At 32.1% G+C, this 27,692-nt stretch overlaps 2 protein-coding genes across 2 annotated transcripts in view; one reads left to right on the forward strand and one right to left on the reverse strand.

The window, feature by feature from the left end:
* LOC107447654 (SPG7 matrix AAA peptidase subunit, paraplegin) overlaps positions 1 to 24,504 on the reverse strand; it is a 73,928-nt gene extending 49,424 nt beyond the window's left edge. The window contains exons 1-7 of the mRNA XM_071187048.1: positions 24,211 to 24,504; positions 17,824 to 17,931; positions 10,999 to 11,062; positions 9,659 to 9,736; positions 6,860 to 7,026; positions 4,589 to 4,669; positions 609 to 842 (exon numbers count right to left, since the gene is read on the reverse strand). Of these exons, the coding sequence (XP_071043149.1) occupies positions 609 to 842; positions 4,589 to 4,669; positions 6,860 to 7,026; positions 9,659 to 9,736; positions 10,999 to 11,062; positions 17,824 to 17,931; positions 24,211 to 24,285 (807 nt within the window). The 5' untranslated portion in view covers positions 24,286 to 24,504. The remainder of the gene's footprint in view (positions 1 to 608; positions 843 to 4,588; positions 4,670 to 6,859; positions 7,027 to 9,658; positions 9,737 to 10,998; positions 11,063 to 17,823; positions 17,932 to 24,210) is intronic.
* A 1,336-nt stretch (positions 24,505 to 25,840) lies between these two features.
* LOC107447649 (TM2 domain-containing protein 2 amaretto) overlaps positions 25,841 to 27,692 on the forward strand; it is a 20,844-nt gene continuing 18,992 nt past the window's right edge. Inside the window, exon 1 of the mRNA XM_043050197.2 lies at positions 25,841 to 26,205. Coding sequence (XP_042906131.1) covers positions 26,042 to 26,205 — 164 coding nt within the window. The 5' untranslated portion in view covers positions 25,841 to 26,041. The remainder of the gene's footprint in view (positions 26,206 to 27,692) is intronic.

A 27,692-nucleotide genomic window follows, 5' to 3' on the forward strand; every position in this document is an offset into this window, starting at 1 on the left:
CAATATACTTATATATTTGCAACATATAAATATTTGCAATACCTGAGCCGCAATGGCTCAGGGCATAGAGCGTTCTCCTTCCAATGAGGCGAACCGGGTTCGAATCCCAGTCGATACGAATTCTGCATCAGGCTTGCACTGACCACAGTGCTGACATGAAATATCCTCAGTGGCAGACGGATTGTGGGTTTGAGTCCCCTTGCCGTCAGGCTAACCGTTGGAGGTTCTCGTGGTCTTCCTCTCCGTGTAATGCAAATGGGGGTTAGCTCCATCAAAAACTCCTCCATGAAGGCAAATTTCTCCCAATACTCGATATAGGAGTTTCCTTGTCTTCTGGATTGGGTTCAAAATGACAAGGCTACAGAGTTCACCACTAGTAGTCCTGAACGAATAAAATTGGGTCGGCCGTTCAACGACGGTTATAAAATAAAATATATACATACCCGAGTTAACTCGGGATAACAAGGGAAGCGGTTAAAGATGTTAATTAATTTAAGAAACATTACTTTTACTTAATTTAAAAATATTACTTAATTTAATCAAAACCCGAAAAAAGACTAAATTCCATTTATTTCAATGATTTGTTTCCAACTAATGTTAAGACTTACAAAAAAATCCATGGTCTGAGGAGTTTTTATCTGAACATTCTTGAAGAGTAGCATAATCATGAGTGAAACAGCAATCAGTGAGAGCAGAAGTATCCAAGCACTCTCCTTACTTCTTTCATAAACAACTGGAACAGAATGTCCGCCATGAAGATTCAGTTGCTTCTCCACATCCCTCAGCTTTTCTTCAAATTTTTCAATGTCTGCAATTTTCATGTGGTAAGTTTTGTGTTCTGCCTAAAACATAGAATAATTAGACCATTTCATTGGATAACAGGGTGCACCTTTTAAGCACTATGTACATTAACAAAATGCAAAATAATTTTCAATGACTTTACATGATCATAATAAAATAACTAGTTTCTGACAGAGAACTCTTTTCTTGATTGTATTAGCCAACATAAAAGATAGAGAGATTATTCGTTTTGATATCAGAGGGTGGAAAATGAAGCCTGAAATTGAGAATATCTTGTAAAATGAAGCAGGGTTGCACATGAGAGTGCTAGAATCTAACTGTACTCAGCTCAGTGGACGCACATGCGGTCTCACAAGAATTTCATCAAACATGTAAAATGATTAGCGTTTTCATATGCTATGGACCGACGTAGGCTGAAATGGATTAGGGTTCGATGAATTGCGAACCCGTTGAATAGAACAATGTGAAAAGCACGTTTTTGCCTAATACGTGGCAAAAATCGGCACGGTAAAGAAAAATCTCATTTTCGAAAACCGAAAATTAAGTACTTTTTAAAAATACCTAACAAAAAAGCACATTTAAGGGCTTTTAAAAAGCGAAATTTGAAAATAAGCACTATTTAAAAGCGCTACACACCAAGGATAAAATACAGTAAAAGCTGATGGGGACATTTCTCCCCTCCCCAAATTTAAAAACATCTTTCGATTCAAGATAAATATTTTCAATAAATTTAAAAAATAATTAGTCGTATTTATACACATAATAGAACGCAAATATTTCCTTTTTAATGACACTGAGTTGCTACTCAAATCTAGAAGAAAAATTTCCCTGTGTTTTACCGGTACATATTATACACACTATAATAAGTGGAAACACAGCAATTACTGTGTTCCACAGTGTGAGCTATATATATTTATTAGTTGCTGGAAAAACTTACTTCCTCGTAAGTTTTTCCAGCAACAAGGAACGTAAGGAACAGATCAGAAGTACAGAACAGTTGAACATACTTAAATAATGCTAGAGTAAATGAAATGCTATAGTCATCCTTAAGTATTTCATACATTACAAATGAGACAACGAAAAAAAAAATAGTAAAAAAAAAATTGAAAAAAATATGACAATCAAAGCTGACGTCCAGCTTTGAATTGTCATAAAATGCAAAACTTTTTTTATCAAGAAAGAAAGACAAAAGTCAGAGAAAGCGAATTTTTGACTTTTGTCTTGCTTTCTTGATAGAAAAAGTTTTGCATTTTATGACAATTCAAAGCTGGTCAGCTTTGTCATATTTTTTTTCAATGTTTTTATAAATTTTTCTTCATTGTCTCATTTGTTTAATTCAATTCCTCTTGGTTTCTCTGCTGCTAAGCTCATTTTTTCCATTTAGATATTTTATTATTTGTAATTTTATTAATTTTTTGGACTAATATTTTGAATTCTTTTCTATATTGTCATTTTCAAATCTGGTTTTAGCAGCAATTTTTGCGCTTTTTCTGTTTTGAAATAGTCTTAATTTTATTTAATATTTTTTAATTTTATTAATATTTTGAATTCTTTTCTATATTTCATACATTACGTTTTGAGTGGTCACCCTTTTTTAAAAGACGAAAATAAGAAACCAATCATTTTCCGAGTTCATGAAGAACAAAAAAAGAAAGAAGAAAAATTCCTCGCATTTTTCCCATTATTTCAGGTGATTTTTAAATTCCCTGTAATTTCCAGGTTTTTTCCCATGGAGTAAAATTTTGTAAAATATTTGTAAGGGAAAACCAGCAATGTGGTAAAACAATTAGTTGGAGTGGCATAATTTTCCATGTGCTGGAAGGGCATGACAGTAGATTGATTTGGGAAGTAAAAGTATTAGCAATCGCAAATCAATTTATTATTAACGGTGATGTAAATTTAAAAAAAATTAGTTATGAAGCTCTAATGAAGTTTTCTTAGGAACTTAAACATAATTAAAAAATTTAACTACAGTAGAGCGCTGATTATCCAAACTGCTCGGGACCGAACATGGTTTCAGATAATGAAAAGTTGTTTAAAATCTAGCTTAAATTATTATTATTTATGCACTAACTTCCTTTCTCACTTTCTCCAGGTACTGGCAGTACTATCTAAAATAGCTCTGGCCTGTTTAAAAGTTTTTTTTTTCAATTCTTAAATATTTTTTTTTTATTTTTTTAAATTTTTTTTTTCATTTTGAAATTTTTTTTTTTTAATTATATTTCAGCTTTTTATAATTTTTTTTTTGTCAATTACTGATTTTACCACATTTTTCCAAAAGAGTTAGCAGAGCATTGTTTAAATCAAAACAGGGATCTGTCTAGGTTTATTCGAGAGGTACCTATTTTGTGAAAATTTAGACATAATTTGTGAACATTAAAAATTACATTAAAAAATCAACACCAAAATATGGTAAAATAAGAAATTATTTTCAAAAATTGTCACAACAAATAAAATAATTTATGACTGGTAAATTTCCATATATATTTTTCCCCATATATTAAAAAATAATTTTGCTATATTAAATATATAATTTTGCTTAAAATTTAAAAATCCACTGTCCATAGTTAAATTTTTAACTTGCATTTAACAGTACTAGAACTAAAAGTTATTTTCATTTTGAGAACATTTTTGAATAAAAATTAATAAAAAAAACTTTAATAAAAAAATAAAGAAAAAATTAATAATAAAAAAATAAAGGTATGTTTGAATAAATTTACAATAATGCTAAAGATAATGTTCAAATGTTTAGAATAATGTTTGAATTTTGACTTCCTGTATAGTTTATAGAGACAGAACCTCGTTGTTTAATTTAAAAAAATTCTGGGATTTATAGTTTTCTATGGGGATACAAAAACAAACGTTTAGGAGGCGGAGAATCTTGGAACTTGCTTTTTTTAAAGTACAGTAAAGCGCCGATTACCCGAACGTCCAATTATTCGAACTACGTCCGAATTCGTTTTTTTCCTTCTTTTTTTAACGTTACAATACTTAACTTAGCAACAATTTTTCTAAATTTAAAAGAATAAATAATATCCACTATATCTGAAGATCATATTTAATTTACAACCTTTTTTAGGAGTTTTCTTACTGTAGCCATACATACATGTATTGTTATACAGTTAAACCTACATACCCCTTTAGCCCTCTTCAACGGAAAATTATCTTCTAATCTAATCTAACTCCACAGACAAAGAGGAAGAAGTAGGTGTTCAAGTACAAGATAGTGGACCTTCTCATATAGAAGCATGCAATTCATTAGATACTGCAATGAATTGGCTAAAATGTCAAAATGATGTTGATCCAATTTAGTTGATTTATTTAAAAAGAATAAGGGATATGGCTGCTCAAAAAAGAGCATCTTCTTTGAAACAAAAATCTTTGCTTGATATCCTTTGCAATGGAAAAATAAAGAAAAATGTGGTAAAATCAGTAATACACAAAAAATTATAAAAAGCTGAAATATGATAAAAAAAATTCAAAATAAAAAAAACATTTAAAAAAAATAAATAAATAAAAATATTTAAAAATGGAAGGAAAAAAAACTTTTAAACACGCCAGTTATTTCAGATAGTACTGCCAGTCCTAAGCTTGGAAAAAGTGTGAAGGGAAGTTAGTGCATAAATAATAAAAATTTAAACTAGATTTTAAACAACTTTCCAATTATCCGAACTACGTTCGATCCCGAGCAGTTCGGATAATCGGCGCTCTACTGCATTTTGTGGTAAATTCGCCCTGGACAGACCCCTGATATTTATAAATTGATATGAGTAAATAAATGATATACCTTCCTGCCCTTAATAATAGCTCCATCATGAACATAGATTGTAACTAAATCCATTTCTGGATTCACCACCACTTCTTCTACCTATTCAAGAAATAATAAAATGTGAGCACAATCACATTACTTTAACCAACATAACACAAATACAATAATACAATTAATGTAATTTTTTTTCTTCTTCTAATGGAAGGTACTGAACTTTCACGTCCTTCACCCGGGAAGATGGCGGAAGTTTTGCTCATTCAACGCTACTCGGTGGGCACCTGTGAACCTAAGTCATGGAGGTGAGCAACATTATCCACTCCACACTGCTACAGATACCCGTTCATAGGGTGGACAACACATACAGAGAAGCATCCATGCCCAGAGTAGTGTTATTTGAACAAGCAGCCATTGGTTTCGCAGTCAGACACGCGTCCTGCAGTGGACTGATTGTCAAGACACGGTTCCCAGCAGATCACCGAAGTCAAGCATCACTGGCTGTGGTCAATGTGCGGGTGGGTGACCACTTGGATCAGTCTGCGTAGGGACCGAGGATGTGCGGTATGGGTCCTCATTAAACTGTTCTACCGTTAAGTGCTCGACTTCGCCTGCAGGTCGTTGGGCTACTGAAGCGGGGGTGCCATCCCCTCTGCAGAGGATCGAAATTGTGATGACGTGTCTTCGGATCATCTTCAGGGATGTTTCCCAGACCGTCGGCAATAGCCCATTGTGCGATGTAAATGAACTACAACAACAGTCAGGAACGCTAACTGCTCGGCCATCTGACCAGCCAAATAATGCAACGTAATACATTATACAAATAATGTAATAACTGTGCTAAGACAGTACAGTCAATAACTTTTAGTTCAGGCACAGTGCAATCAGTAAAGGCGTCGATCACTCTACTGGTAGGGATCTGGGGGTGGTGAGTTCAGTTAAATCGATTGTGGCTGAAAGCTTTTTGTGTGGAAGCTCAGAGAGAGGGGTACCAGTTTAATGCTAACCACATTATCTGACCAAGGTCATATGCAAAACCACACATCGACTTAACAAAATAGGTTCCAAAAGTGAACTGTTTTGTGAAAGGATAGACAACAGATGTTATTTTGTGCATTGAATTATTTTTCTATACTGTTTCACATAAGTGTTATGACAAGTAATAACCATACTTATTCTTTAACAGAAGTTCTCATTAGTCAGTGTTTTTACTACAGCGCGAGAATCTCGCATATTTTTTTCTTTTCTCGCATTAAAAAATTATTACCGCGAGAAATTCGCGCATTCTATAAATAAATTTCAAAATTTGCGAATTTCTCGTATTTTGGAAAAAGCTTCGAATTACGACATTTAGAATAAAATCCGTTTCACTTTTCTTCCTGGATCTTTCATTATTTTCAACATCTGCCCCATTATCTAGCCTCCTTATTTACCAGTATTGTTCAGAAACTTTTCGAACAGAACACAACCACGGAACCCCTTTCAGAATACATTTCTCTGCAACCACGTATTTACCGCAGGTAAGGTTTCTTCATGTAAGACGTTAAAATTTTTTATGCACTTATGTAAGATGGACAAATACCTTGTAAAGGCAAAATCTTCTATGATGATGCACCAAAAATATTCAATGCTTTAAAAAATAGAAGACGTTAAAAATGTATTATAATTAAAGAAATGTTTTTTTTTTCAAGAGTTTTTGTGTTTTTTTAGTTTTTAGAAATCTCGCTTAACTTTTTGAAATCTCCCCCTGTTTTTGAGAAAGGGTGAGAAATCCTCACCCATTTTTTTTCTATGATGAAAACACTGTAGCAGAATATTGAACTTACAATCTGCTTTATAATCAATAAAATAATGAAAAGGAGTCATGCAAGTCGTCAACTCAATGAGTTATAGCAGAGTATTGACCTTACAATCTACTTTATAATCAATAAAATAATGAAAAGGAGTCATGCAAGTTGTCAATTCAATGAGTTATAGCAGAGTATTGAACTTACAATCTACTTTATAATCAATAAAATAATGAAAAGGAGTCATGCAAGTTGTCAATTCAATGAGTTATAGCAGAGTATTGAACTTACAATCTGCTTTATAACCAATAAAATAATGAAAAGGAGTCATACAAGTCGTCAATTCAATGAGCTACAGCAGAATATTGAACTTCCGATCCGTGTTATATTCAATAAAATAATGAAAAGGAGTCATGCAAGTCGTCAATTCAATGAGTTATATCAGAGTATCGAACTGCTCTATAATCAATAAATCATAATACAGAGATAAAATTAGAAAGGAACATACTTCACCCCTTGCTAATATGTGGTGAACAAACTCATGCCAAGAAACATATCTCAATACTTCTGGCTGGTTACTGCTTGGAAATATTAAAGACATGACAGTAATAAATATGTAGGCAGTCATCATCCAAAGCACACCTTTTGCAAGCATCGACGTTTTAGATTCTTCTTCTGAAAATGGAGAGAAAAAAAATGTCTGAATTGTGAAGTTAAAAATTTATTGAAAAGTTATTGGATGAATAAATATATCAAGTTAAAAAATGTAGATAGAAAATTGAAATACAACTATAACTTGCTTTTAACAATTATATTTGGTGGATGAAGCTTTTAAGTAGTGATTGTTTCTTACTATTTTGCCATAATTGGCGGTAAATATCTATGTATATTCAACTGCGTTTAAGAGGTTTTAATTAAAATAAAATAGGATTTCAACGTTTAAGGTTTCTGACTTTCTGCTCATTAAAATGATATGCCCCTTACCCTATATAAATTACAGACAAATCATTATTTGCATTTTTTTTAAATAAACTAATTCACATACTATTAATTATATTAAAGTTACATAAAATTTGTAAAACTAGTAAAATTGCTCAGGGTGTATAGCAAAATCAAAAATAAACAAAATGCAAAACAATTTTCAAAGATTTTATATATGATTATGATAAAATAACTAGTTTCTGACAAAGAACTCTTTCCTTTATTATATTAGCCATTATAAAAAAATCGAGAGATTTTTCGGTTCGATTTCAGGGGTTGAAAATGAAGCCTGAAATTGAGAATATCTTGTAAAATGTAGCAGAGTTGCACATGACAGTGCAAGAATCTCACCGAACCCAGCTCAGTACATGCATACGCGGACTCGCATGTATTTTATCAAACCTGTAAAATGATTGGCGCTTTCATACGCTATGGTTCGACTGTACGCCGAAATGCATTGATTAAATTAATTGTAAGAGCGTTCGATAGAACAATGCGAAAACCACGCTTTTGCGTAATACGTGCCGAAAAACGACATGGTAAGAAAATTAATTCCTTTTTTCGAAAAGGGTAAATTAAGCACTTTTTAAAAACACTCAATAAAAAAACACCTTGAAGGGCTTTTAAAAAACGGAAATAAGCTCCTTTAAGCACTTTTTAAAAACGCTACCCAACATGTTAAGACAGACATGATAAGCATCACCTAAAATTACTCAAAGGAAAAAAAATAATAGCTGCACAAAAAATTACAATTATGCAAAAAAAGTAGTAAATATATTAAATTATTTTTTAAAATTACACTTTGTCTAAAAAAAATTTTTTTTTTCAATTTTGGACATCAAATTTTGAAAATGACACTTATATCAAGTTTAAAATAACACAAAACAATTATACTCGAGAGAAAATTGCAAAAGAAGAAAAATGAAAACCAAATCTCTCAGTATGTGAAATATTAGTAGGAGAACATGTTAAAAGATTCTTTTGCTATTCTTAAAAAAAAGAAAGAAAAAAACATCTCAAAAGAATGTGCCTTTAGTTGACCCCCTATTACTTTCTTCTTGACAAATTACAACTAAAATCAACATTCACTGTAATCAATGTCATCAAAAGGTAATGCACTTCATTTCCTTCTGACAAAAAGTTGTTAGGATTTGGTAGCCTGTCAGCTAGAAAATTCACTCCACTCTATCCCAGCAAAAATTTTACCTTGGCCCCAGTTGGCCTCAAAATTGGCTCGATATGGGTCCCATATGAACGTGCTCCGAGAAACCCACATTGGGATGTCTAGATTTTCTAATATTAGTCCTATGCAGATTCAATATTGGCCTATATAGGACTTGTATTGGCTGAATAATGATTATAAAATATTGGGTGAATCGGACAATTTCATACAGGGCTGATATTGGCTTTAAAGTGGCAGTAAAATATTGGGTGAATCGGACAATTCCATATAAGGTTGATATTGGTTTTAAAGTGGCAGTAAAATATTGGGTGAATCGGACAATTCCATATAGGGCTGATATTGGTTTCAAAGTGGCAGTAAAATATCGGGTGAATCGGACAATTCCATACAGGGCCCATATCGGAAAAATATTGGCCCTTTGAACCCTTATTGAGCCAAGATTCGTGAATATTGGTCCAATGACGGCCCAAGCTATTTTGCTGCTAGGGTAGATATGTATTTAAAATCAAAATACACTATCCGGCCAATAGTATCAGGTTGTTATGGTTATGGAAGCATAATGGTGTTGGGGTGTTTCTCGTGGTTATGCTGGTTAGTTCCTGTGGTTGGAAACATGAACTTGGAGATGCATGTGGATAGTGCTGCACTCCCAACTCTATGGCAATATTTCGGCCCATTTTTCTTCCAGCAGGATAACTGCTCCATTCACACATCGTGGCCTTGCAGAGACGTGGTTTGACGAAATAGGTTTTCAAAAACTGGACTGGCCTTCTCAGCGATTCGATAGAACACCTTTTGGGATGAATTAGAGAGCAAATTACGTAGCCATCCTCACTGCAAGCCGTGATGGAAGTCAATTCCTATTTAAAAACTGGTTGAAAGTCTTTTCAGATGTGTGTCATTGATGCAAAAGAGGAACCAACATCCTGTTAATATGTACCTCAGTACACTCTGAAGTCCATACCATTGGGTGTCTGGATACTTTTGGTCTGATAGTGCAGTTGTTCAAAACAAAAGATGGGCTTATGAATATAAATTCCCCTCTGCTATTTTAACATTAAATATGTGTATCTGCTTATAGCAACAAGTTCATCATCAGCTATATTATGAACTGTTGTATTAGGGTATTTTCAATGCACTTACCTTCTTCATCTCCTTTCTTCTTCGGATCCTCAGAATTAGAACAAGCAGCAGATGTTCTGAATGTTCTTCCAAAAACACCTATAATGAATGTAAGCCTGAATCATGCAAGATTATTTAAAATATGAAATTATAATGGAAGATTTATTATTTGTGAAAAATGGTTAGTAGATTTTGTAGAAACTCCTCACTTTAACGCCACCCAACAACTACCCTTCTAAGCAGATCGACTGTTTTTTGCACTCTACACATCAACAACAGCGCCACCGCTCCCATATCCTATTAGCGCATGTCCGCCCTTCTGTGAGCTTCAAGGTAAAGTTGCCACTAATTAATTTACAACCCTCGTAGTTTAGTATAACTGAAATATCCCATAGATTGTGCTTTGAGTGGTCACCATTTTTTACAAGATGTAAATAAGGAACAAAATTCCCTTTATTTTCCCAGTTTGTAAAGAAGAACTAAAAATTCCCTGTATTTTCCAGGTTCTCCCTGTGGAGTGGCAACCCTGTTGGTTATTAAATTCTGTTTTATGAAACAAAATATAATTTGTGGAAAACCCCTGATTGTTTTGAGCCTTCTCTTAAAAAGTACAAAAACTACTCAAAAAATTGCCTGAAACTTTTTAAGATATTCAAATAAAACTTTTTCCATTAGTTGTCCACGAGTTTAGCTGCAATTCCGGTGGGCGTTCCAGAAGGTGATCAGTAAATGCATTTAGTACTCATAAAACTTTAATTTTGATTAGGATACCATTTTAGAGGAATAATTTACCCTAAATTTTAAACTGTTTCTACTGTGTTTTTAGAAACATATTTGAAGAAGAGCCATTGATATTTAAGCTTAATTACAGGTTATAGAGATATCATAATCTAAATTTTAAGTGATTTTAGTAGATTTAGAATGAGATTGCATTTTATTTCTTCATTGTCTTTTTTTGATTTGGATTAATGGAATGTTATGCCTTGGAATTTTAAAATTGCATTACATTGAAAAGGTTAATCTTGTGTAGAAAAATTTGGAACTTGAAATAGTGTATAATTTGGAGATGTTTATGCCCATGTTAGCATTTGGAAATGATTGGAGTTATGTTTGTTGAAAATTTAGAGTTGTAATAAAATTAGTTTTAAATGTTAAGTGTTTCCTGTAATTCCTTGGTTATTTGTCTATTTTTGAACCTGGGTAACTGTTACCAAAGTTTAATTTAGCAATCACAGCCTAACCAAAGTTTGAAGGGTAACAGTACAATATAAAATTTCCAGGAAAAAAGAAACCAATAAAATTATCACATCAGTAACAAACTTTGGTATAAAAATTTTGTTCAATTAGAAAAAAACATTTACCATGATTCATCAGATCATTTTGTAGGTGTAACCTTGAATGAAATCCATTACTGGACACTATTCTCTAAAATGTAAAATAAATTGGATTAGTTAAAAGTATCCATAGTAGTAGCACACAAACAAAATATTTTTTGACTCAATGGTTGGATATTTTCTGAAATAAAAATATATATATTGCAATAGCAAACTAATAATTTTTTTCTCCTTATATAGCCTTTGATAAACATTGGGGTGGCACATTTTAAGATTATTTTCAAATTTAATGTTTCAAAAACGTATACACGTATTTTCAAACTGCAGAAGCTATGGATCGCGCCTCTATAGTCTTAGTTGTTGGATATGGAACTTTTTCCCAACAGTCAATAAACCGCAGAGTAATTTACACAGTAACTAACTCTTGCAGAAAGCTCTTGCAGAAATAAAAATTTATTCGAAAATTATGAATCGTGAATAATTTAGATGAAAAAGTTAACAGAACATAGTAATGGCTACACATTACCGAAACCCTTCTGGAAGAATCTTACATGATATTAGCTTTTAAAAAAACAAAGGGAGAGCGAGTATTCTGTTCAAGTCTCGGCCTTTAGACATCGAGATTTGTCCCCAACCACCAATTAACCAATTACTAACTACTGATCATCTCACATAAATTATTGTACAAGTAGGTGAAAAGTTGAATAAGTAACTGACTTCTTCCATTGGGAAAAATTGTCTTACTACCTACTGAATTGTCTAACTACCTACCAAGCACCTCACATAAATTATTGTACAAGTAGGTGAAAAGTTGAGTAAGTAACTGGCTTCTTCCATTGGGAAAAATTGCCTTACGAGCGTAGTTTTGTCATCACTCCTGATGAACACCTGACATAGAACTTAAATGAACTATGACGCACAATTGTTGACATCTGTGAGTAAATTGTCTTGAAGGATATAATTATAAGATGCAAAATAGCTCAGTGGGTTTCTTCTTTATTTTAATATAGAGTATTTCCTTCTATTGTTCCTTCTTTCTTAGCTGCACTCCAAAAAAACATTTGCTAGATAATAGCAGGATGTAAGTAATGAGGTAAGTATTTACCAAATTCTTTGCATCTCATAATAAATAGTGTTTCGGATTTTTTTAAATATTTTTTTTATAAAAGTTATATTCGAAAATAATAACAATTTTACAAATTACAGGTACTACAGGTTAAATTTTATTACATTATGTTTCTTAGATTTAATAATACATACATCCTTTAAGTCTGAGTATACTTTCCTCCTTTCTTACTATACTTCATGTGACAGATATTAATTGTAAAAATACTATCCTCATAATCAATTAAGACCAGATTTTGAGTAGTTAAAATTATTTAATCTAAAACAGTTAATAAAATGAGGCATTATCATAGTAAAACCTAAACACAAACTGCCCAATAATTTACATGGCAGTTATTTGAAAAATATGTCTAATTGCCAAAATAGTTGAAGTTATATATTTCCAATAAAGCAAAGCAGATATAAAATTAAAAAATGTTTGATAAAAGAAAAATATCTTTGAGATGAAAATATATGCATATGTAGGTGCATAGTGCTCAGAGGAGCATTCTCTTTTCTATCATTAATTCTAATAATTATATGTATTTTTTATGAGACTAAAAAAAAAAACTGGTTTTTGATTAAAATATTTTTTTTTTCCAATGCCCAGCTGGAGAATGACCTTTTGTCATACAGGCATCTGAAGGGCAGATTTGTTGGCCATTTTTTCAGGGGCACCATATTAGGTGGGTCAACATTGCCACAGTAAGGACAGATAGTACAGGAAAGGAAAGAACATCCATGCGTTGCCCGGGATTTGAACCTAGAACCTTTCTGATGCAAGGCCAGTTCCTTGACCCCTACACATGCCGATTGGCATTGATTAAAATGTATTACCATAAGTTTTACAAGTATTGTTCTCAATTATAGCCATGACTGTGAGTTGTTAATGCCTACTAATCACACCATTGGATTTACAGTAAACTCACAGTAATAACTGCTTTTTGTTGGTATTAATTAGTCATAGCTAATATGCATTCTAAATGAAGAAATCAGGTATAATACTTTTGATCATGATTTAATTGGAAATACATATTAGTATTATTATATATTATATGTACAGTAAAACCTCGCTAAAATACTTTGGGGACCAAATAAATATATTGTTGTACAGGGATTAATTATCATATCGAAGAACTACATACTTAGGGGACACAATAAGTTTTCTCCTACATTTTAATGTTATATATGTATAAACTATAAATCTATTTATATACTAGTGAACTGCGCCCCCTGCTCGCCAACCCCCGAAAATTGCTATGCAATCTTATATGGTTTGCTTTGCAAACCAAGCTCGCTTTGCTCGCTACTAACTTAAAATTCTAAGAATTCAAAACAATCATTCAAATCCATATAAAAACTTGTTTTTTTTTTTTAAAAAAAATTACATCTTTTTAGTAAATACTAAGTCATGAAAATAAATTTGAATTCAAATAAATAACAGGTAATTCCTTAAACCTATTAGAAATGTGCTATGGTATAATTCGCGATATAAATCAAAAATCATCAAATAAATTTGTAATATATAAATTCGTGAAAAAAAGTGCTTTAGACAAAATACTAAAATAGAGATCCATCGACAAAGACTACTCACTTCTGCCCAGCTTAATAGTATGAGATTGCCGCAGCTGATGCTCTCTGGTTATTTCAGTTTCCATTTTTAAAAGCGCTATATGTTGAGCCACCTCAGCTAGATTTGGCATGTGACATTTTTAGCGGCAATCGTTGGTCGATTTTCTAGCGTTGCCATTCGGGGAGTTGTAATGAGGCTTTTTTTGTGGCCGTGTAAGAGAAATAGTAACATAAACAAAACAAAGCAAACGTTGCCATGGGCGGAAAAGAAATACAGCCAAAATTTGGGAGCCACGTAAGAGAATTATATACATTAGATTATATAAAAATATAATTTGCAGAGTGGTAATTATGGTTAAATATAAAATCAGATAGGAATGTTACATCTGTGACTTCCTAAGAGAAAAGGGAAGCAATTCTAAGAATGGAATGTCTTGGGGGTGGTCTATGTACATCAAGGATGGGTTATTGAAGTCTGAATACAACAGACATTCACTGTGGTTAAAAGAAATAAGATAAGTACATAATCAGCAGTGAGTCTTTTCTTCTCAGAAAAGACCAAGAAAAAAAAGAAGAAAAAAAAAGGCAAAATATAATAAAATAAGATTTTTTACATTATTTGGAAACCAATAAAAATGGAGAAAATAGGGATGAAATTTGGCCGGCCAGGTGGCCGAGTGGTTAGCGTGCCTGACTGTGAAGCCAATGGCAGCGGGTTCGAATCTCGCTCTGGGCATGAAGGTTTCTCTCTCTCTGTTGTCTTTTGATGTGTGAATGTATGAATGCGGCCCACCCTATGAACGGGTATTTGTGGCAGTGTGGCGTGGGTAATGTTGCTTGCCTTCGTGACTTTGGTTCACAGGTGCCCACTGGATAAAAATAAATGAGCAACATTTCCGGCATCTTCTAAGGTGAAGAACGAAAGTTCAGTGCCTGCCGTTATCTTTTTTTTTTAAAAAAAAAGGTTGAAATTTGAAGAAAATTTTTTTTCGTTTTACAGGTGGGTTTATTGCTTCAGAGAATATTGAGAGGTGGATAACATTAATTCATATGCAAGTTCGTCGGGACCACGAAACATTATTGTAATAGAGGGAGTTATTGTTGTATCGGATATCGTAGTAGCGAGAGTTCATCGTATTATAAATGTATATTAAAAATAATCAATTAACAAAGCAAATAATAAAGAAGAAAGCATTAAACTGTTTACGTGATATTATAAATTTCATTTGTAATAATCGAACAAAATCACTAGAAGTATATTTCTCAGTTTCGAAAATATGTCTAAATTCTAACTACGTTTCTGGTGTTTATCTCGAGTAACGTCATTTTATAAATCACTTTTATTTAAATAATGTAGACTTGAATAATTTTTTTCTCCCTTTCCATATAACTTTTCTTTTAATGACAATAAAATAACAACTACAGTAGAGAACCATTTATCCGGTATCCAGATAACCGGGAAACCAGAAAACCGGGAAACATTTCGCTCGGTTTTCCCGCCATTATAAACTAGAACGATTATGAAACAAAGCGGAAATTGGACTCATCCTTGAAGTTGAGTAGAGGAAAATGTGAGGAAGGGGAGAATTCACCCCCGTTTTTCCGTGACCTTGAAGATCTTTAGATCGAGAAGAGGCAGGGAAGGGACAAACGTTTTATTTTCTCCTTTAGGTCGTCAATCAAACTCAAAGGAGTGGCATGCTGATTTAGTTTTCTCTTTGTGCATTGCACAAGGCATATCAGTGCATGTGAAAATGCATTGCACATGCATATCAGTGAACAGTAGATGAAAGAGAAAAATATATTTATCTTGACATCGATTAATAAAAATAAAATATTTTTCTTTTGAATAAATTCTTTTTCTTTGGAAGTGTGGTATCATTTGCAAGTTTTTCTTGATGTGGAATCACTTCTGCTTACGTTAAAAATCGTGTTTTTATAAAAAAAAGTAAAATGAGAATTGTTTATTAATTTAAACATACGATTATTTTATAAAGCAGATTGCAGTTTTGCTTTTCTGATTCCACTACGTTTGATTTTTTTTCTTTTCATGATAAATTTTGCACTCAATAAATTAATTCTTTTTATTCATTAACTTTATCATTGGGTTCTTTTAATAAAAAAAACTCCATTAATCTTATTAATCTTGCCTTGTTCCGGGTTTTAATATTTATGCTAGTGCCTTTTTTACCTATCGTTTTGATAATTTTCAAGTGTTGTTTTTATTTAGACTAATAAGTTTTCCTTTTAATTTATCGTCCCCCCTCCCCCCGTATAATTAGGTATGAAATATATTGCATTATTTAATCATTGGTTTTGTTTATATTAGTTAATTTAGGAATTGTAATTATTTTTAAAAAATAAATATGAGAATTTCGTATCTTTCCAACTTGTTTTTCTTGTCTAAATTTGCAAATTTTTTTTATTCTTTTAAATGTTATTTTTCTACCATTTTTTTTTCTTTTTAAAATTAGGAGTGCTTTTCTTTTTTCTCTTACTTTAAAATGTGTTACACTTTTTCCTTGCAATTCAGGTGTGATAAAACATCGATTAACGACACTTTTTGGTCGTTCCAGAAAACCGGGAAATTCAGACATCCGGGATAGCGATGGTCCCGAGCATCCCGGATAATTGGTTCTCTACTGTATTTCTAGTTTTAAATTTTTATTTGTATTTCTGCTAATACAGTACAGAACCCGTTATCCGGAAATCAGAAAACCGGAAAATCAAAAAACCGGAACGAAATTCTATAAATTTACCTGCCATTTTTTAAAAAAATGTTTTTTTCCTCATAAGATTTTAGGATTTTTCTTTCTATTTTGAAAGATGTTTACCTTACCATCATTTTGGAAATAATCATTAGTGTATTACTTCATCGTTTTTTCTTCTTTTTAAGATTATTTCTAAATATTTTTTTTTTTTAGTTGGGTTTAACAATAAAAAAAACGGCTTTTTGTAGCGATTCAGAAAACCGGAAAAATCAGTTATCCGGAATAGCGATGGTCCTGATCGTTCCGGATAATCGGTTCCCTACTGTATTTAAAGCAGAAAATTAGATTTAAGATAAGAAAAAAAAATTTATAAAAAATATCTTTGAAATGAAAAAGTACAATGAATGATCACAATTATAAAAATAAAAAATTGTCTATGACATCAGTTATGTATTAAAAAAAATGACATCATATTAAAAAAAATCTAGTAATTACTTAGTTATTCTACACAATATTTAATAATTCATCTTGATTTAATTAAAGGAGGAAAAAGTAATTTTAAAAAAATTTATGATTTCTAAAATAATGATTTCAACAAAAACATAGTCTCCAAAAATGAAATTCTATTCTTAGTGAATACAGATTACATTATCTTTCATTCTCAACAAAGTTTTATTTTTTTAATAAAGCAACATTTTTCCGCATCATAATAAATATGAGCAAAATATGTGTACAACTAATGCAGCCACTGAGTTTCATCTAATTCTTTAAAAAAAAATATCAATGTTGCAACCGTAATCAATATTAATAAATACACACAAGAGAATTCTTAAACAAGGTATTTATGCAAAATATATTTAAGTCATTAGTAGGTCCCAGGCAAAGTATGAAAAAAGGTTTACAAAATTTGACTTTTTATCTCTTTTTACACCTGGCTGTGTTGCAAAATTTTGTTGTCGGCGCATGCGCATTCCATGCAGCCTGTGCACGTGATGACTCGTGCTGTGAGATAAATAACGAGCATAAATTCTGCCATTCTGCAGCGATCATTGATCATATTTCCAACAGTCTTGAGCGGGAAAGGTAGAAAATGAGGCTAAAATTTATGTTAAGTTAATACGTCGATATGCTAATATATATATACACAGGGAAAGAGAGAGAGAGATAGAAGCGGTCACAGTAACCATTAAGTACCTAAAATTGTGACTCTTGAATTTTTTATTAAACTTTTCTTCCCTAGAAGCATAACACGAAGCTCTGAAGTATTAATACACGTTGGCTAAAATAAAGCCATAAAGTTCTTATTTGCCTTAACTACCTTACTATTTAATTATTAGGATCTAAAAATAAGGTTTAAATAGATTAGAAGGTTTCTCCAATTCAAATTTCAAGATAATTATGCAAATGTTACTAAATTAGTATAACACTACATCCAAGCTTTCATGAACAAATTACCAATACTTACTAAACATGAGCTGAATGTCCTGCAAAACAATGGCTTCAGACCACATAGCAATTCAGATTTTCTAGAGTTCGAAATAGCATACTGTCGAGAAAAAATCCTCCAATGGTGCTAAATTAATAAAAAAAAATTGATTAAGTTACATTTTTCATACTAAATGTAGATAATTTAATGAAAATCAGAGTTCTTTTTTATTTAAATCAGAACATTTTAAAGTTATTAAATCTTTTTATGACCTTTCTGCAAGAACTCTAATAAATATTGGGTCATTAAGTATGAAATGTCCGATTACCTAAAGCTTCAAGTTTGATACCAGATGTCTCCAATATTTCATTTGGATTGTCCTTTATTTTTTATTTTTGCATTGAGAAGGTACGCCATCTGGTTTTCAGGTGCACTTTTTAGTTTTTAATAGTCTATCGCATTGTCCCCTGGAGGTTAAATATTGTAAGCCATTGATAAGACAAAAATGAGAGTTATTTTCGAATATGAGTTCTGTCATGGAACAAATGCAGCGCAGACAAGCCGAAATGTCAACAAAGTGTTTGGCAAGGATGTAGCTAACGAACTTACAGTACGTCGATGGTTCATAAAATTTCAATCTGGAGATTTTGATCTTCAAAATGAACCACGCTGGCGGCCTGAAAGCAAGGTGGATGACAACCAACTGAAAGCTGTAGTGGAAGCAAATCCATCTCAAACGACGCATGAACTAGCATCAAGGTTTGAAGTTACCATCCCAACAATATTAAGTCATGTGAAAGCAATCGGAAAAGTAAAAAAGCTGGATAAGTGGGTTTCGCATGAGTTGAGCGAGCGTCATCAACGGAACCATTTTGAGGCTTGCTGTTCTTTGGCATCAAGACTAAAAGGCGATCCATTTTTGCACCGGATAGACACGTGCGATGAAAAGTGGATACTTTTTGATAATCACAAGCGTTCGGCACAATGGTTGGACAAAGATGAAGTGCCAAAACACGCCCAAATGCGGAGTATACGCCAAAAAAAAAACTAATGGTGTCTGTTTGGTGGTACAGCGCGGGTGTTAAACACTATAGTTTTATGAAACCTGGGCAATCGATAACAGGGGACCTCTACTGTGAACAGTTATAAGAAATGATGAGGCAGCTGCAAATCAAGCAGCCGAGATTGATCAACAGGGACAGACCAACCCTCCTGCAGGACAATGCTCGACCACACATTGCAAGATCCACGTTAGTTAAACTACAGGAACTGGGTCTGGAAACCTTTTGTCACCCACCGTACTCCTCAGATCTCGTGCCAACTGATTACCATTTTTTCCCAGCTTTGGACAATTTTTTGCAAGGAAAAATATTTAATTCCCAACATGCGGTGTAAAATGCATTTCGGGATTTCATCACCAACTGCTCTCCAAATTTTTTTCGCTAGCGATATTAGTAAGCTATCGTTAAAATGGCAATGTTGTATTGATAGTTTAGGTGCATAGTTTGATCAATTATATTATTTCTTACCCGAGATATAATAAACCAAACTTTCAGCCTCAAATCGGACGTTTCATACTTAATGACCCGATATTACATAAACTAAATAGATTTTGACAGTATATACAAACGCAACACAAAGGAAATGCATACAAAATGTACATCATTTGCATATTTTTATCATCCATTTTTGCATTAATTAAAAAAAAAAGAAAGAAAGAAGTACAATTTGTATTTGTTAGTTAGTCCTATAATATTATATAATACTTTAAAATAGAATATTTCTATAGTTGATCTGTACATACTTATCAGGTATGATTTACCTTCAACTAGATAAATATTGTTAATTGATATAGATATTTTTTGAAATTTATATTCGATGAAAAAAGAATTATAAAACTGTTAGAATCTTTTTAATACATATTTTTCATTGGAATAAACAAGATTTTTCTGATTTTTTTGAAATTATAGTAATTTTTCAAAGTGCTTACACACAAGTATTATTTTATATATTATTTCCCCCCTCTAACTCAGTTCGTCATCATGTTAAAAAAAATTTGAATTAAGACATAAATTTTCTAACAATAAATTTAAAAGTGTGGTTAGTTCATAGTTAGATGCAGAGTATCTGCTTAATTTTAGATTTTCAAATTCATGACTTTTCATGATTTTCCATGACTAATTCCAATAATTTTTCACAACTTAACGAAGTTACTATTTTCTCCAACAAAAACACAACAATAAATTTAAAAAAGCATTATAATAACATTAATTGAAATGATAGGTATACAACGCATCTGATACCAAAACTGATATACTACGCATCTTCATATTTATAGATTTTAAATCTAGAAAAGAAAGAGTTGAAACAACAAAATAGCTGGAAAAAATACAAAAGCAAATAATTTTTTTTCCCTTTTTTTCCGGAATATTTTATTCTAAAGATACTTTTCTTGTTCATCGGAAAGGAAAGAAATACTCCTGATTTTTCTGTTTTCAATTCAGAATAAAAATAATTCACCAATGACTGGCTTGCTTCAGCCAGAATTTTAAATTGATAAAATAATAAAAAATAAATAACAAAAATTCCGAAATCACAGAAGTTTAAAAGATAATTCGCTCTAGAAATCATGTTTTTTCTTTCAATTTTTGAAAGAACACCATACTATTTAAATAACACGATAAAAACATTTTATATTTTAATCAAATATGACTGTGAGTGGGGATTTTGTTAGGAATTCAGATATTCGGAACAAGATAAAATTGGGGGAGGGGATTCCACTCTAAAAATTAGATTTTTCGGCAATCTAAATCCATGCCTTTCTATGATTTTTTTTAAAAAATAGTTAAAATCATGACATTTCATGACAAATTTTGTTCAATACTGAAATTCATGACTTTCCACAATTTCTCATGACTTTCCAGGTGCGCGGATACCTTGTATATGATGACCAGCTGCCATTTTTCAGAGAAAATGTATTTTGCTTGTTGTAATCTTTTTCCTCAAAAAGGGACAAAAGAAAATAAATTGAAACTCTTACTATCAAATGTCAAGAAGTTGTTGTATATTATATTTTCATCAATGCAATGGGGTATTCACCTTACACTCAACCTATTTTGCCCATAAAGAAAAAAATTTAATAAATCCATCTTTCTAATTCATATATCCTATATTAGAAACGTTTGTCTAAAATAAGGATAAAATTAGTAAACTAATTAAAATCTGTGAACACCAGATGCAGAAATAGTTAATAATTTGTTATAATTTCATTTAAAGTTAAGCCATATGGCAGAATCGCAGCGACGTTGTTGCAGAACGTTACAGAGTCCTTGCAGAAAGATTTTTATTTTGAGAAGCAAAAAATTTTACTTTTCTTTTCCACTGAAATTAACATTTAATATTTTAATCATGCATTTAGATAATCACTTTTTGACACGTTCAATTCAAGCCGATACCTACTATTCGTAAATCGAGGTAGTGTTTCAATTGTATTTTTGGCAATTATTGATTATCACGTTTTGACTATATCTCGATATATATTTCAAACAAAATGGAAAATTTGAAGAATGCATTTGATTATTTACTTTTTCGGTAATAATTCTATTGATTTTTTTTTTTTTGGCAGTTACTGTTATTGATTTCTCCATAGTTTTTTAATCCCATACTTTTTATACATTATTTTTTACAACAACCTAATCTCGAAAAGAAACACGCAATTGAAGAGTCTGATTCACGTGATTTGGACGTCAATATTTTTCTAGGCAATTACTACTATGGATTTCATGATTTTTTATTGTGATGATTATTTTCAAAAAGCAAAGAAGGAAATAATTTGTGCGCCCCCCCCCTCAACAAAATGGAAGAATATCACCCATAGTATCAGAATAAAAAATTATTACTTGTTCAATTAAGAAAAAATAAATTTTTTTCTTCTTTTTTTTGTAAACACAACGTTTTTTCTATTTTAAATTAGTAACATACATGCTTGTTATTATTAAAAGCATCTTTCAGAAAGATATTAGTGCTAGAGAATTTTGTCGCAGAAAGCTCGGAAAAATTCTGCAATAGGGAAGTTGTTGACATATGCCTGTTTAGGCAGAGGGGGTGCGATTGTTCTTGTTTTCCAGTGGCGCCATCTAAAGCCGAGAATTTAAACAGAGACAGTGACTGTCTAAAAGTCTTTGAATGACCTTGATTAAAAAATGTGAACTCTTAACGTGAAAGCCAAGTTCATAAAGACAAAAATGCTGATTTCGATGTAATTTAGTTTTATTATTGTACTGAACTTGATGTACATTAAACAATCTCAGAAAAAAAAGGATTATTTTTAAAATATTTTTTAATGATTGGATTTTATACTAATCACATAAATGTGTGAGCATTAACCCCTTCACGCCGACTGTCACATATACGTGCCAGCAAGAAACACACTCACTTCCCGACCGACACACTGGCTTGCCAGAGCGTTTTCTTGTTCACCCCCGGCCGTCACTCATTTGTGCCAGTGTCCTGGAACGTTTTAAAAAATAAAATTTCTGCCAGAAGATGGCATTGTATGTCCATATCAGGGGTCTGTTTAGAAGAAATTTGGGTCCGTTAACGTACCCTTCACAAAACCTCTTTTCATAAAAACGGACTCTTCACAAAATATTTTAACTTAAAAATGGACCCTTCACAAAATAATTTATCTTTTAATCGGACCCTTCACAAATTTCTTCATCTTCATTATCATTTTGTTAATCAAATAAACCCTTCCCAAAAGGGGAAGAAAGACAGATGTAAACGAACTAAATTGCGTTTTCGGCAGACGCTTCTTCCTTTATTCGTCCGAAATGAATATTCTACGCTCAGCAGTATAGGCTAAATACCAAATATTTGTATGTCGCATCGCTAATTTAGTAGCTGCCATTGCTGTTTATTTTTTAAAAATTTAATTTTTTTAATCATTATTTTATTTTTTTAATTATTAATTTTATTTTTAACAATTTAAAAACTCATTGAAAAAGTTTTTTTTGCAATAACGGATCCAATTTGCATACATTCACCAAAGCAGGACCCTGGTTGCAAGAATGTGACTTATCGTTTATTTTATATTCACAAATGACAAGTCATTTTTTCACAATTTTACGAAAACGAACCTTTCACAAAATGTCTGGACAGACCCCTGTATATGGTTTTAGATACATGTAGATTTGACCTACTCAAAATGAGAATAGTATGCCTCACATACACATAGTTTTTAGGGAGAAGGAATGGAGGAGAAAGAAATGTTTTATGACGGCTCTTTAAATTCGCACGTGGTATTTGTGTACAGTAAGCAGGGGAGGTTTTTTTCCCCTTGCAGCATTGGGTATTTCGATTTGTGGTTCAGTTTTTAGTGCAATGTCAGTGTCTTCAAATTTTTCATACATAAAAGAATTTTAGGTCATATAATTTAGTTTTCAGATATATAATGGTGAAAGTTATTAAATGGTAAGTACATAATGAAAATAAAATGTGTAAAATATAAATTTAAACAAGAAATAACTTAATTAAATAAAGTATTTATAGAAATATATATATAGCATTTGCAATTTAAATATTCTGCAGCATATTATTAAACCATGCGTTGATATTTCGGTATTTCATGGATTTAGGCTTAACAGCAAAAAAACCCTCCGGCCGTGAACAGAAACTTGCGAGAGAGACTGCCGGCCTCAGCGATAAGCGCAAGTTTGCGCTTCCCGTCACAAAAGGGTTAATACAGGAATTACCTCTCAGTCTAAACTGATAAAAAATTTATCTTTGAAACAATACAATACTTAAATTTAAATAAATAAATAAAAAAAATTGTAAGCGCTGCAGATAATATGTCAACTAGTTTCAAAAGCTGGTAAAAATTAAAAGAATGTATGTAGTAAATCTTTTATAATTTTCCCAAAATATCATCAATTGGATTTTTACATGATGGATTGTAAAAATGGAATCCTCTTCAGCTTTTAGGTGAGTTTTTATATTTTGAGAAATTTTATGTTATACTTTTATTTTCTTAATTTATGCAGAGTGGTAACAGAACTGCTACCTGGCAGTAACGATTTAATTTTGATTTGCAGTATTTTCCTTTCACGGAATGCTAAAAAAAAATACATGCAATGAAAAATGTCCCAGAAATTAATGCAAATGCATCCACATGTTTTTGTTAACTTAAATTTCCAAGTTTATAATCCATTTGTCACCTTGGAAATTGTAGTTATACGATGGATAACGATATATACCCTCGAAAACGATAGTTAAAGAGCAATATCTAAAAAGTAACAACCAATGGAATTTGTCTACAAGAATAATATATGAATGCAAGTTAGAATAATTACGAAATTCTGAATTGGGATTCAATAAAATAACACTTGAGTTCATGCAATTAGTCAAAAGTTTATGCATAGTAATTACCAACGAAAATTTACGATGTTCAGATAATTTTAAAGAGAGACTATTTGAAATACTCAAATATCTTGATAACGTCATAGTTATCTAGTGTGGAAAAATCACTTTAACTCTTTGAGTGCATTTTCTGCTGAATATTTTCTTTAATTTTATAACATCTTCCAGTTAGAAATTAATTCGTAATGGCAAGAGAATTATCATAATGAATATCAAGCCACTTTTTAAAGAAGCACTATCAAAATATAGAAATGACTTTGTGCTCTAGGGCTTTGCGTCATTCAGACATGGTTAATAAGGTTTTGCCTGCTCATTTCTGTTCGTAAGAACCATTCTCATTCTACCGTGGTTAACCGTATAAAGTAGTAGTTCGAATAAATACCTAAGTACTACGATCCTTTCAAGGAAAAAAGAAGAAGAAAAAAAAAAAAAACAGTAACACAAAACGACAAGGTTCACGGTGAGTGAGATCCATAGAAATTCATACTGCACTCAAGTGACCCACGCAGGTCCACACGACCCTTTGCATCACATCCGTGGAGGATTTGCAAACGCAATCTGTTGCACCAAAAAATTTAATTTGTTCAAACAATGAAATTTTTCAATCGCGGAAACGCATAACTAAGCGGAAACGCGGAAACGCTAACTGCATAAAACTAAGTCTCAAAGGCTTAAAACTGGAGACAAGGACGGCCAAGCTAATCCTACTCAAATTGTCTCTGATTTACCAATGGAGTAAGAAATGTATTCAGAAGTACTATTTTAACATTTTCACAAAAAGTAGAAGAAACACCAAAAAATAAAAGTGCGCATGCTTAAAAAAAGAAGAAAAAATTCCCTATGAGTCTTGCATCCATCCAAAAGCAAGTTTTGCTGAATCTTGCTAAAAGCAATTGAATTCTTTTCATCTAGCTCTTAACATTGTAATTTGAGTGTCGATTTTATTTTTAGACATTATTTTTGTTGTTGTTGTCGTTAATTTACGTCGCACTAGAGCTGCACAATGGGCTATTGGCGACGGTCTGGGAAACATCCCGGAGGATGATCCGAAGACATGCCATCACAATTTTGATCCTCTGCGGAGGGGATGGCACCCCCGCTTCGGTAGCTCGACGACCTGCGCGCGAAGTCGAGCACTTTACGGTAGCACAGTTTAACGAGGACCAATACCGCACACCCTCGGTCCCTACACAGAGTGATCCAAGTGGTCACCCATCCGCACACTGATCGCAGCTAGTGATGCTTGACTTCGGTGATCTGCTGGGAACCGTGTCTTAACGATCAGTCCACTGCGGGACAGAATTGATTAAAATTTAATGATTGGATTTTTGGAACGGGGGGATTGAATTAAAATTTAATGTATTTCGAAATAATTTTATATAAAACTAATGTTTTTGTATAGTTTACATTCATCTTGGTTCATTCAGATCAAGTTGTTGCTTCTTTCCATTACCTAAAAACTGTCTAAAGCAAGTCCAATTTTTATAAACAATAGAAGTTCTTGAAGACAAACTATAATAGGCTTGTGACAGCGACATCTTGTGATGAATTGACTCCATGAGATAAAAATACAGCGTCCTCTGCAGTGACCCATATTTTTTTGCAAGCTATAAGCTAATGTTACTCACAAACTAATTTTTAAGGTTACTAGCTTGGACCAAAGATTTGTTTATTTTACTCCATTCTGATAAACTAGGCTATTTTAAAAGAACGAATATAATTTATTCTTATGATTTTATCGATGTGAACATTTAGGATTATTAAAAGTTGTTTCTGAAATTTAATAATGTATTTTTTATCGAAGCTAGTTGTATGTAACAGAATAGGTTGTATTTAAAAAATGATAGGTTATGATAAATTTGTTTTCACTGTAATTCTTTTAACAAAGATTTATGCATGCGGCTGTGATGTGATACCGAAAATGAATCAATGTTCAAGGGATGAATGCGCAGAAATGCATCAAGGATTGCTTCCTTATTCACCATTAGTTCCATGTTACACTTTGTAGGATTGTTAATCATTTTACCTCTTGAAATTTAATAGTCAAAGTGCATTTTATTACTTCTACTTGCCACAATGTTTTCTTTAAAACAGATTATGTTATTTACACTCGAAATATTAAAATGTGCATTGATGACTTAACTGCATTCACACTTCGAATACTCGAAGCATGAGTGAGAATCACTGATCTATATGTATATTTATTATTTTAAAAGTATCTTGCAGAAAGATGTTAGTATTAGAAAGATATATCGCTGAAAGCTCGAAAAAATTCTGCCTCGGGTGCATGACAGATCACAATTCAGAAGTATCTCCAGGGGGGGGGGGGAATTCAAATTTTGCTCTAAACTGTTCTGACGTTGCTGTTCAAAGACATACTAAGTTTAATCTGATTTCATCTTCAGAGAAGAGTGGGGATGTTCTTATTATTTTTTTAAAAAAAGAATTTGTCATTCGTTGTTTTTTTGTCATTCGTTTATCAAAATAAAATTTAATCTAAATTACACATTTAGAAATTGAGAATTTGATTGGTGCATTTGAAGTAGATGGGGTTGGCTTTTTGCCAGCAGAAACAGGTTTTTGCCATGCCAGTGGCAGAAACTGGTTATAACCGGTAAAAACTGGCAGAAACTAAAAAAACTTCTATTTTAGTTCTAGTAATTGGTTAATGACATTTTGTTTAAGTAAACTGAAAAATGTAACTCCATATAACTGTAACAAACTTTTTAATTCATTGTTTGTCATATATATTATTTTGTTTACATTAAATATAAAGAGTGCAGTATATCAAATATTTATAACAAATCGACCCCACAAAGCAAATTAAACAAATCGGCCCCATTTCCTGAAACTTATTTTTCCAGTCAAGTTTTGACAACTACCCCAGCTGCTACATGGCGGTCCAGTTTTAAAAAATATGCAATAGATGAAAGTTTCACAAATCTTGCTTGTTCCTTGATGGCAATGCCTGTTAGTTTTGCTGGACTTGAGAGAATCTTCTCAAATTTCTCGTTCGTGCATAGCAAATTGAGAAATTGTTTAGGTTTAGAAACTGCATCAAAACTTGTCTTTTGTTATAGATTAATGCAGAGTGTAATGTAATATTTGATTTTGAATGGTGATAATTTTGTAAATAAATTGAACTTTGTTTAACATTTAATTGTTTTTTCTATGAATTATCCGTTGTATGTCAATCTCAGTACTTACTTTTATGTGCAGAAAAGAGTTTCTGCCATACCAGTTTTAACTGGTTTCTACCAGTGATTTTAACCACCTCGGCTGAAACTTGCCAACCTTGGAAGTAGACCAACATAGCAACATGAAGAAACTTTCAGTGGGAAGGCTTCTTAAATTTGTAAAACACTTGAATTTTAATTTATTACAGTAGAGAACCATTTATCCGGTATCCAGATAACCGGGAAACCAGAAAACCGGGAAAAATTTTGATCAGTTTTCCCGCCATTTTAAACTAGAACGATTATGAAAAAAAA

Source organism: Parasteatoda tepidariorum, chromosome 10, assembly GCF_043381705.1.
Source record: "Parasteatoda tepidariorum isolate YZ-2023 chromosome 10, CAS_Ptep_4.0, whole genome shotgun sequence".
Taxonomy (NCBI): Eukaryota; Metazoa; Arthropoda; class Arachnida; order Araneae; family Theridiidae; genus Parasteatoda; species Parasteatoda tepidariorum.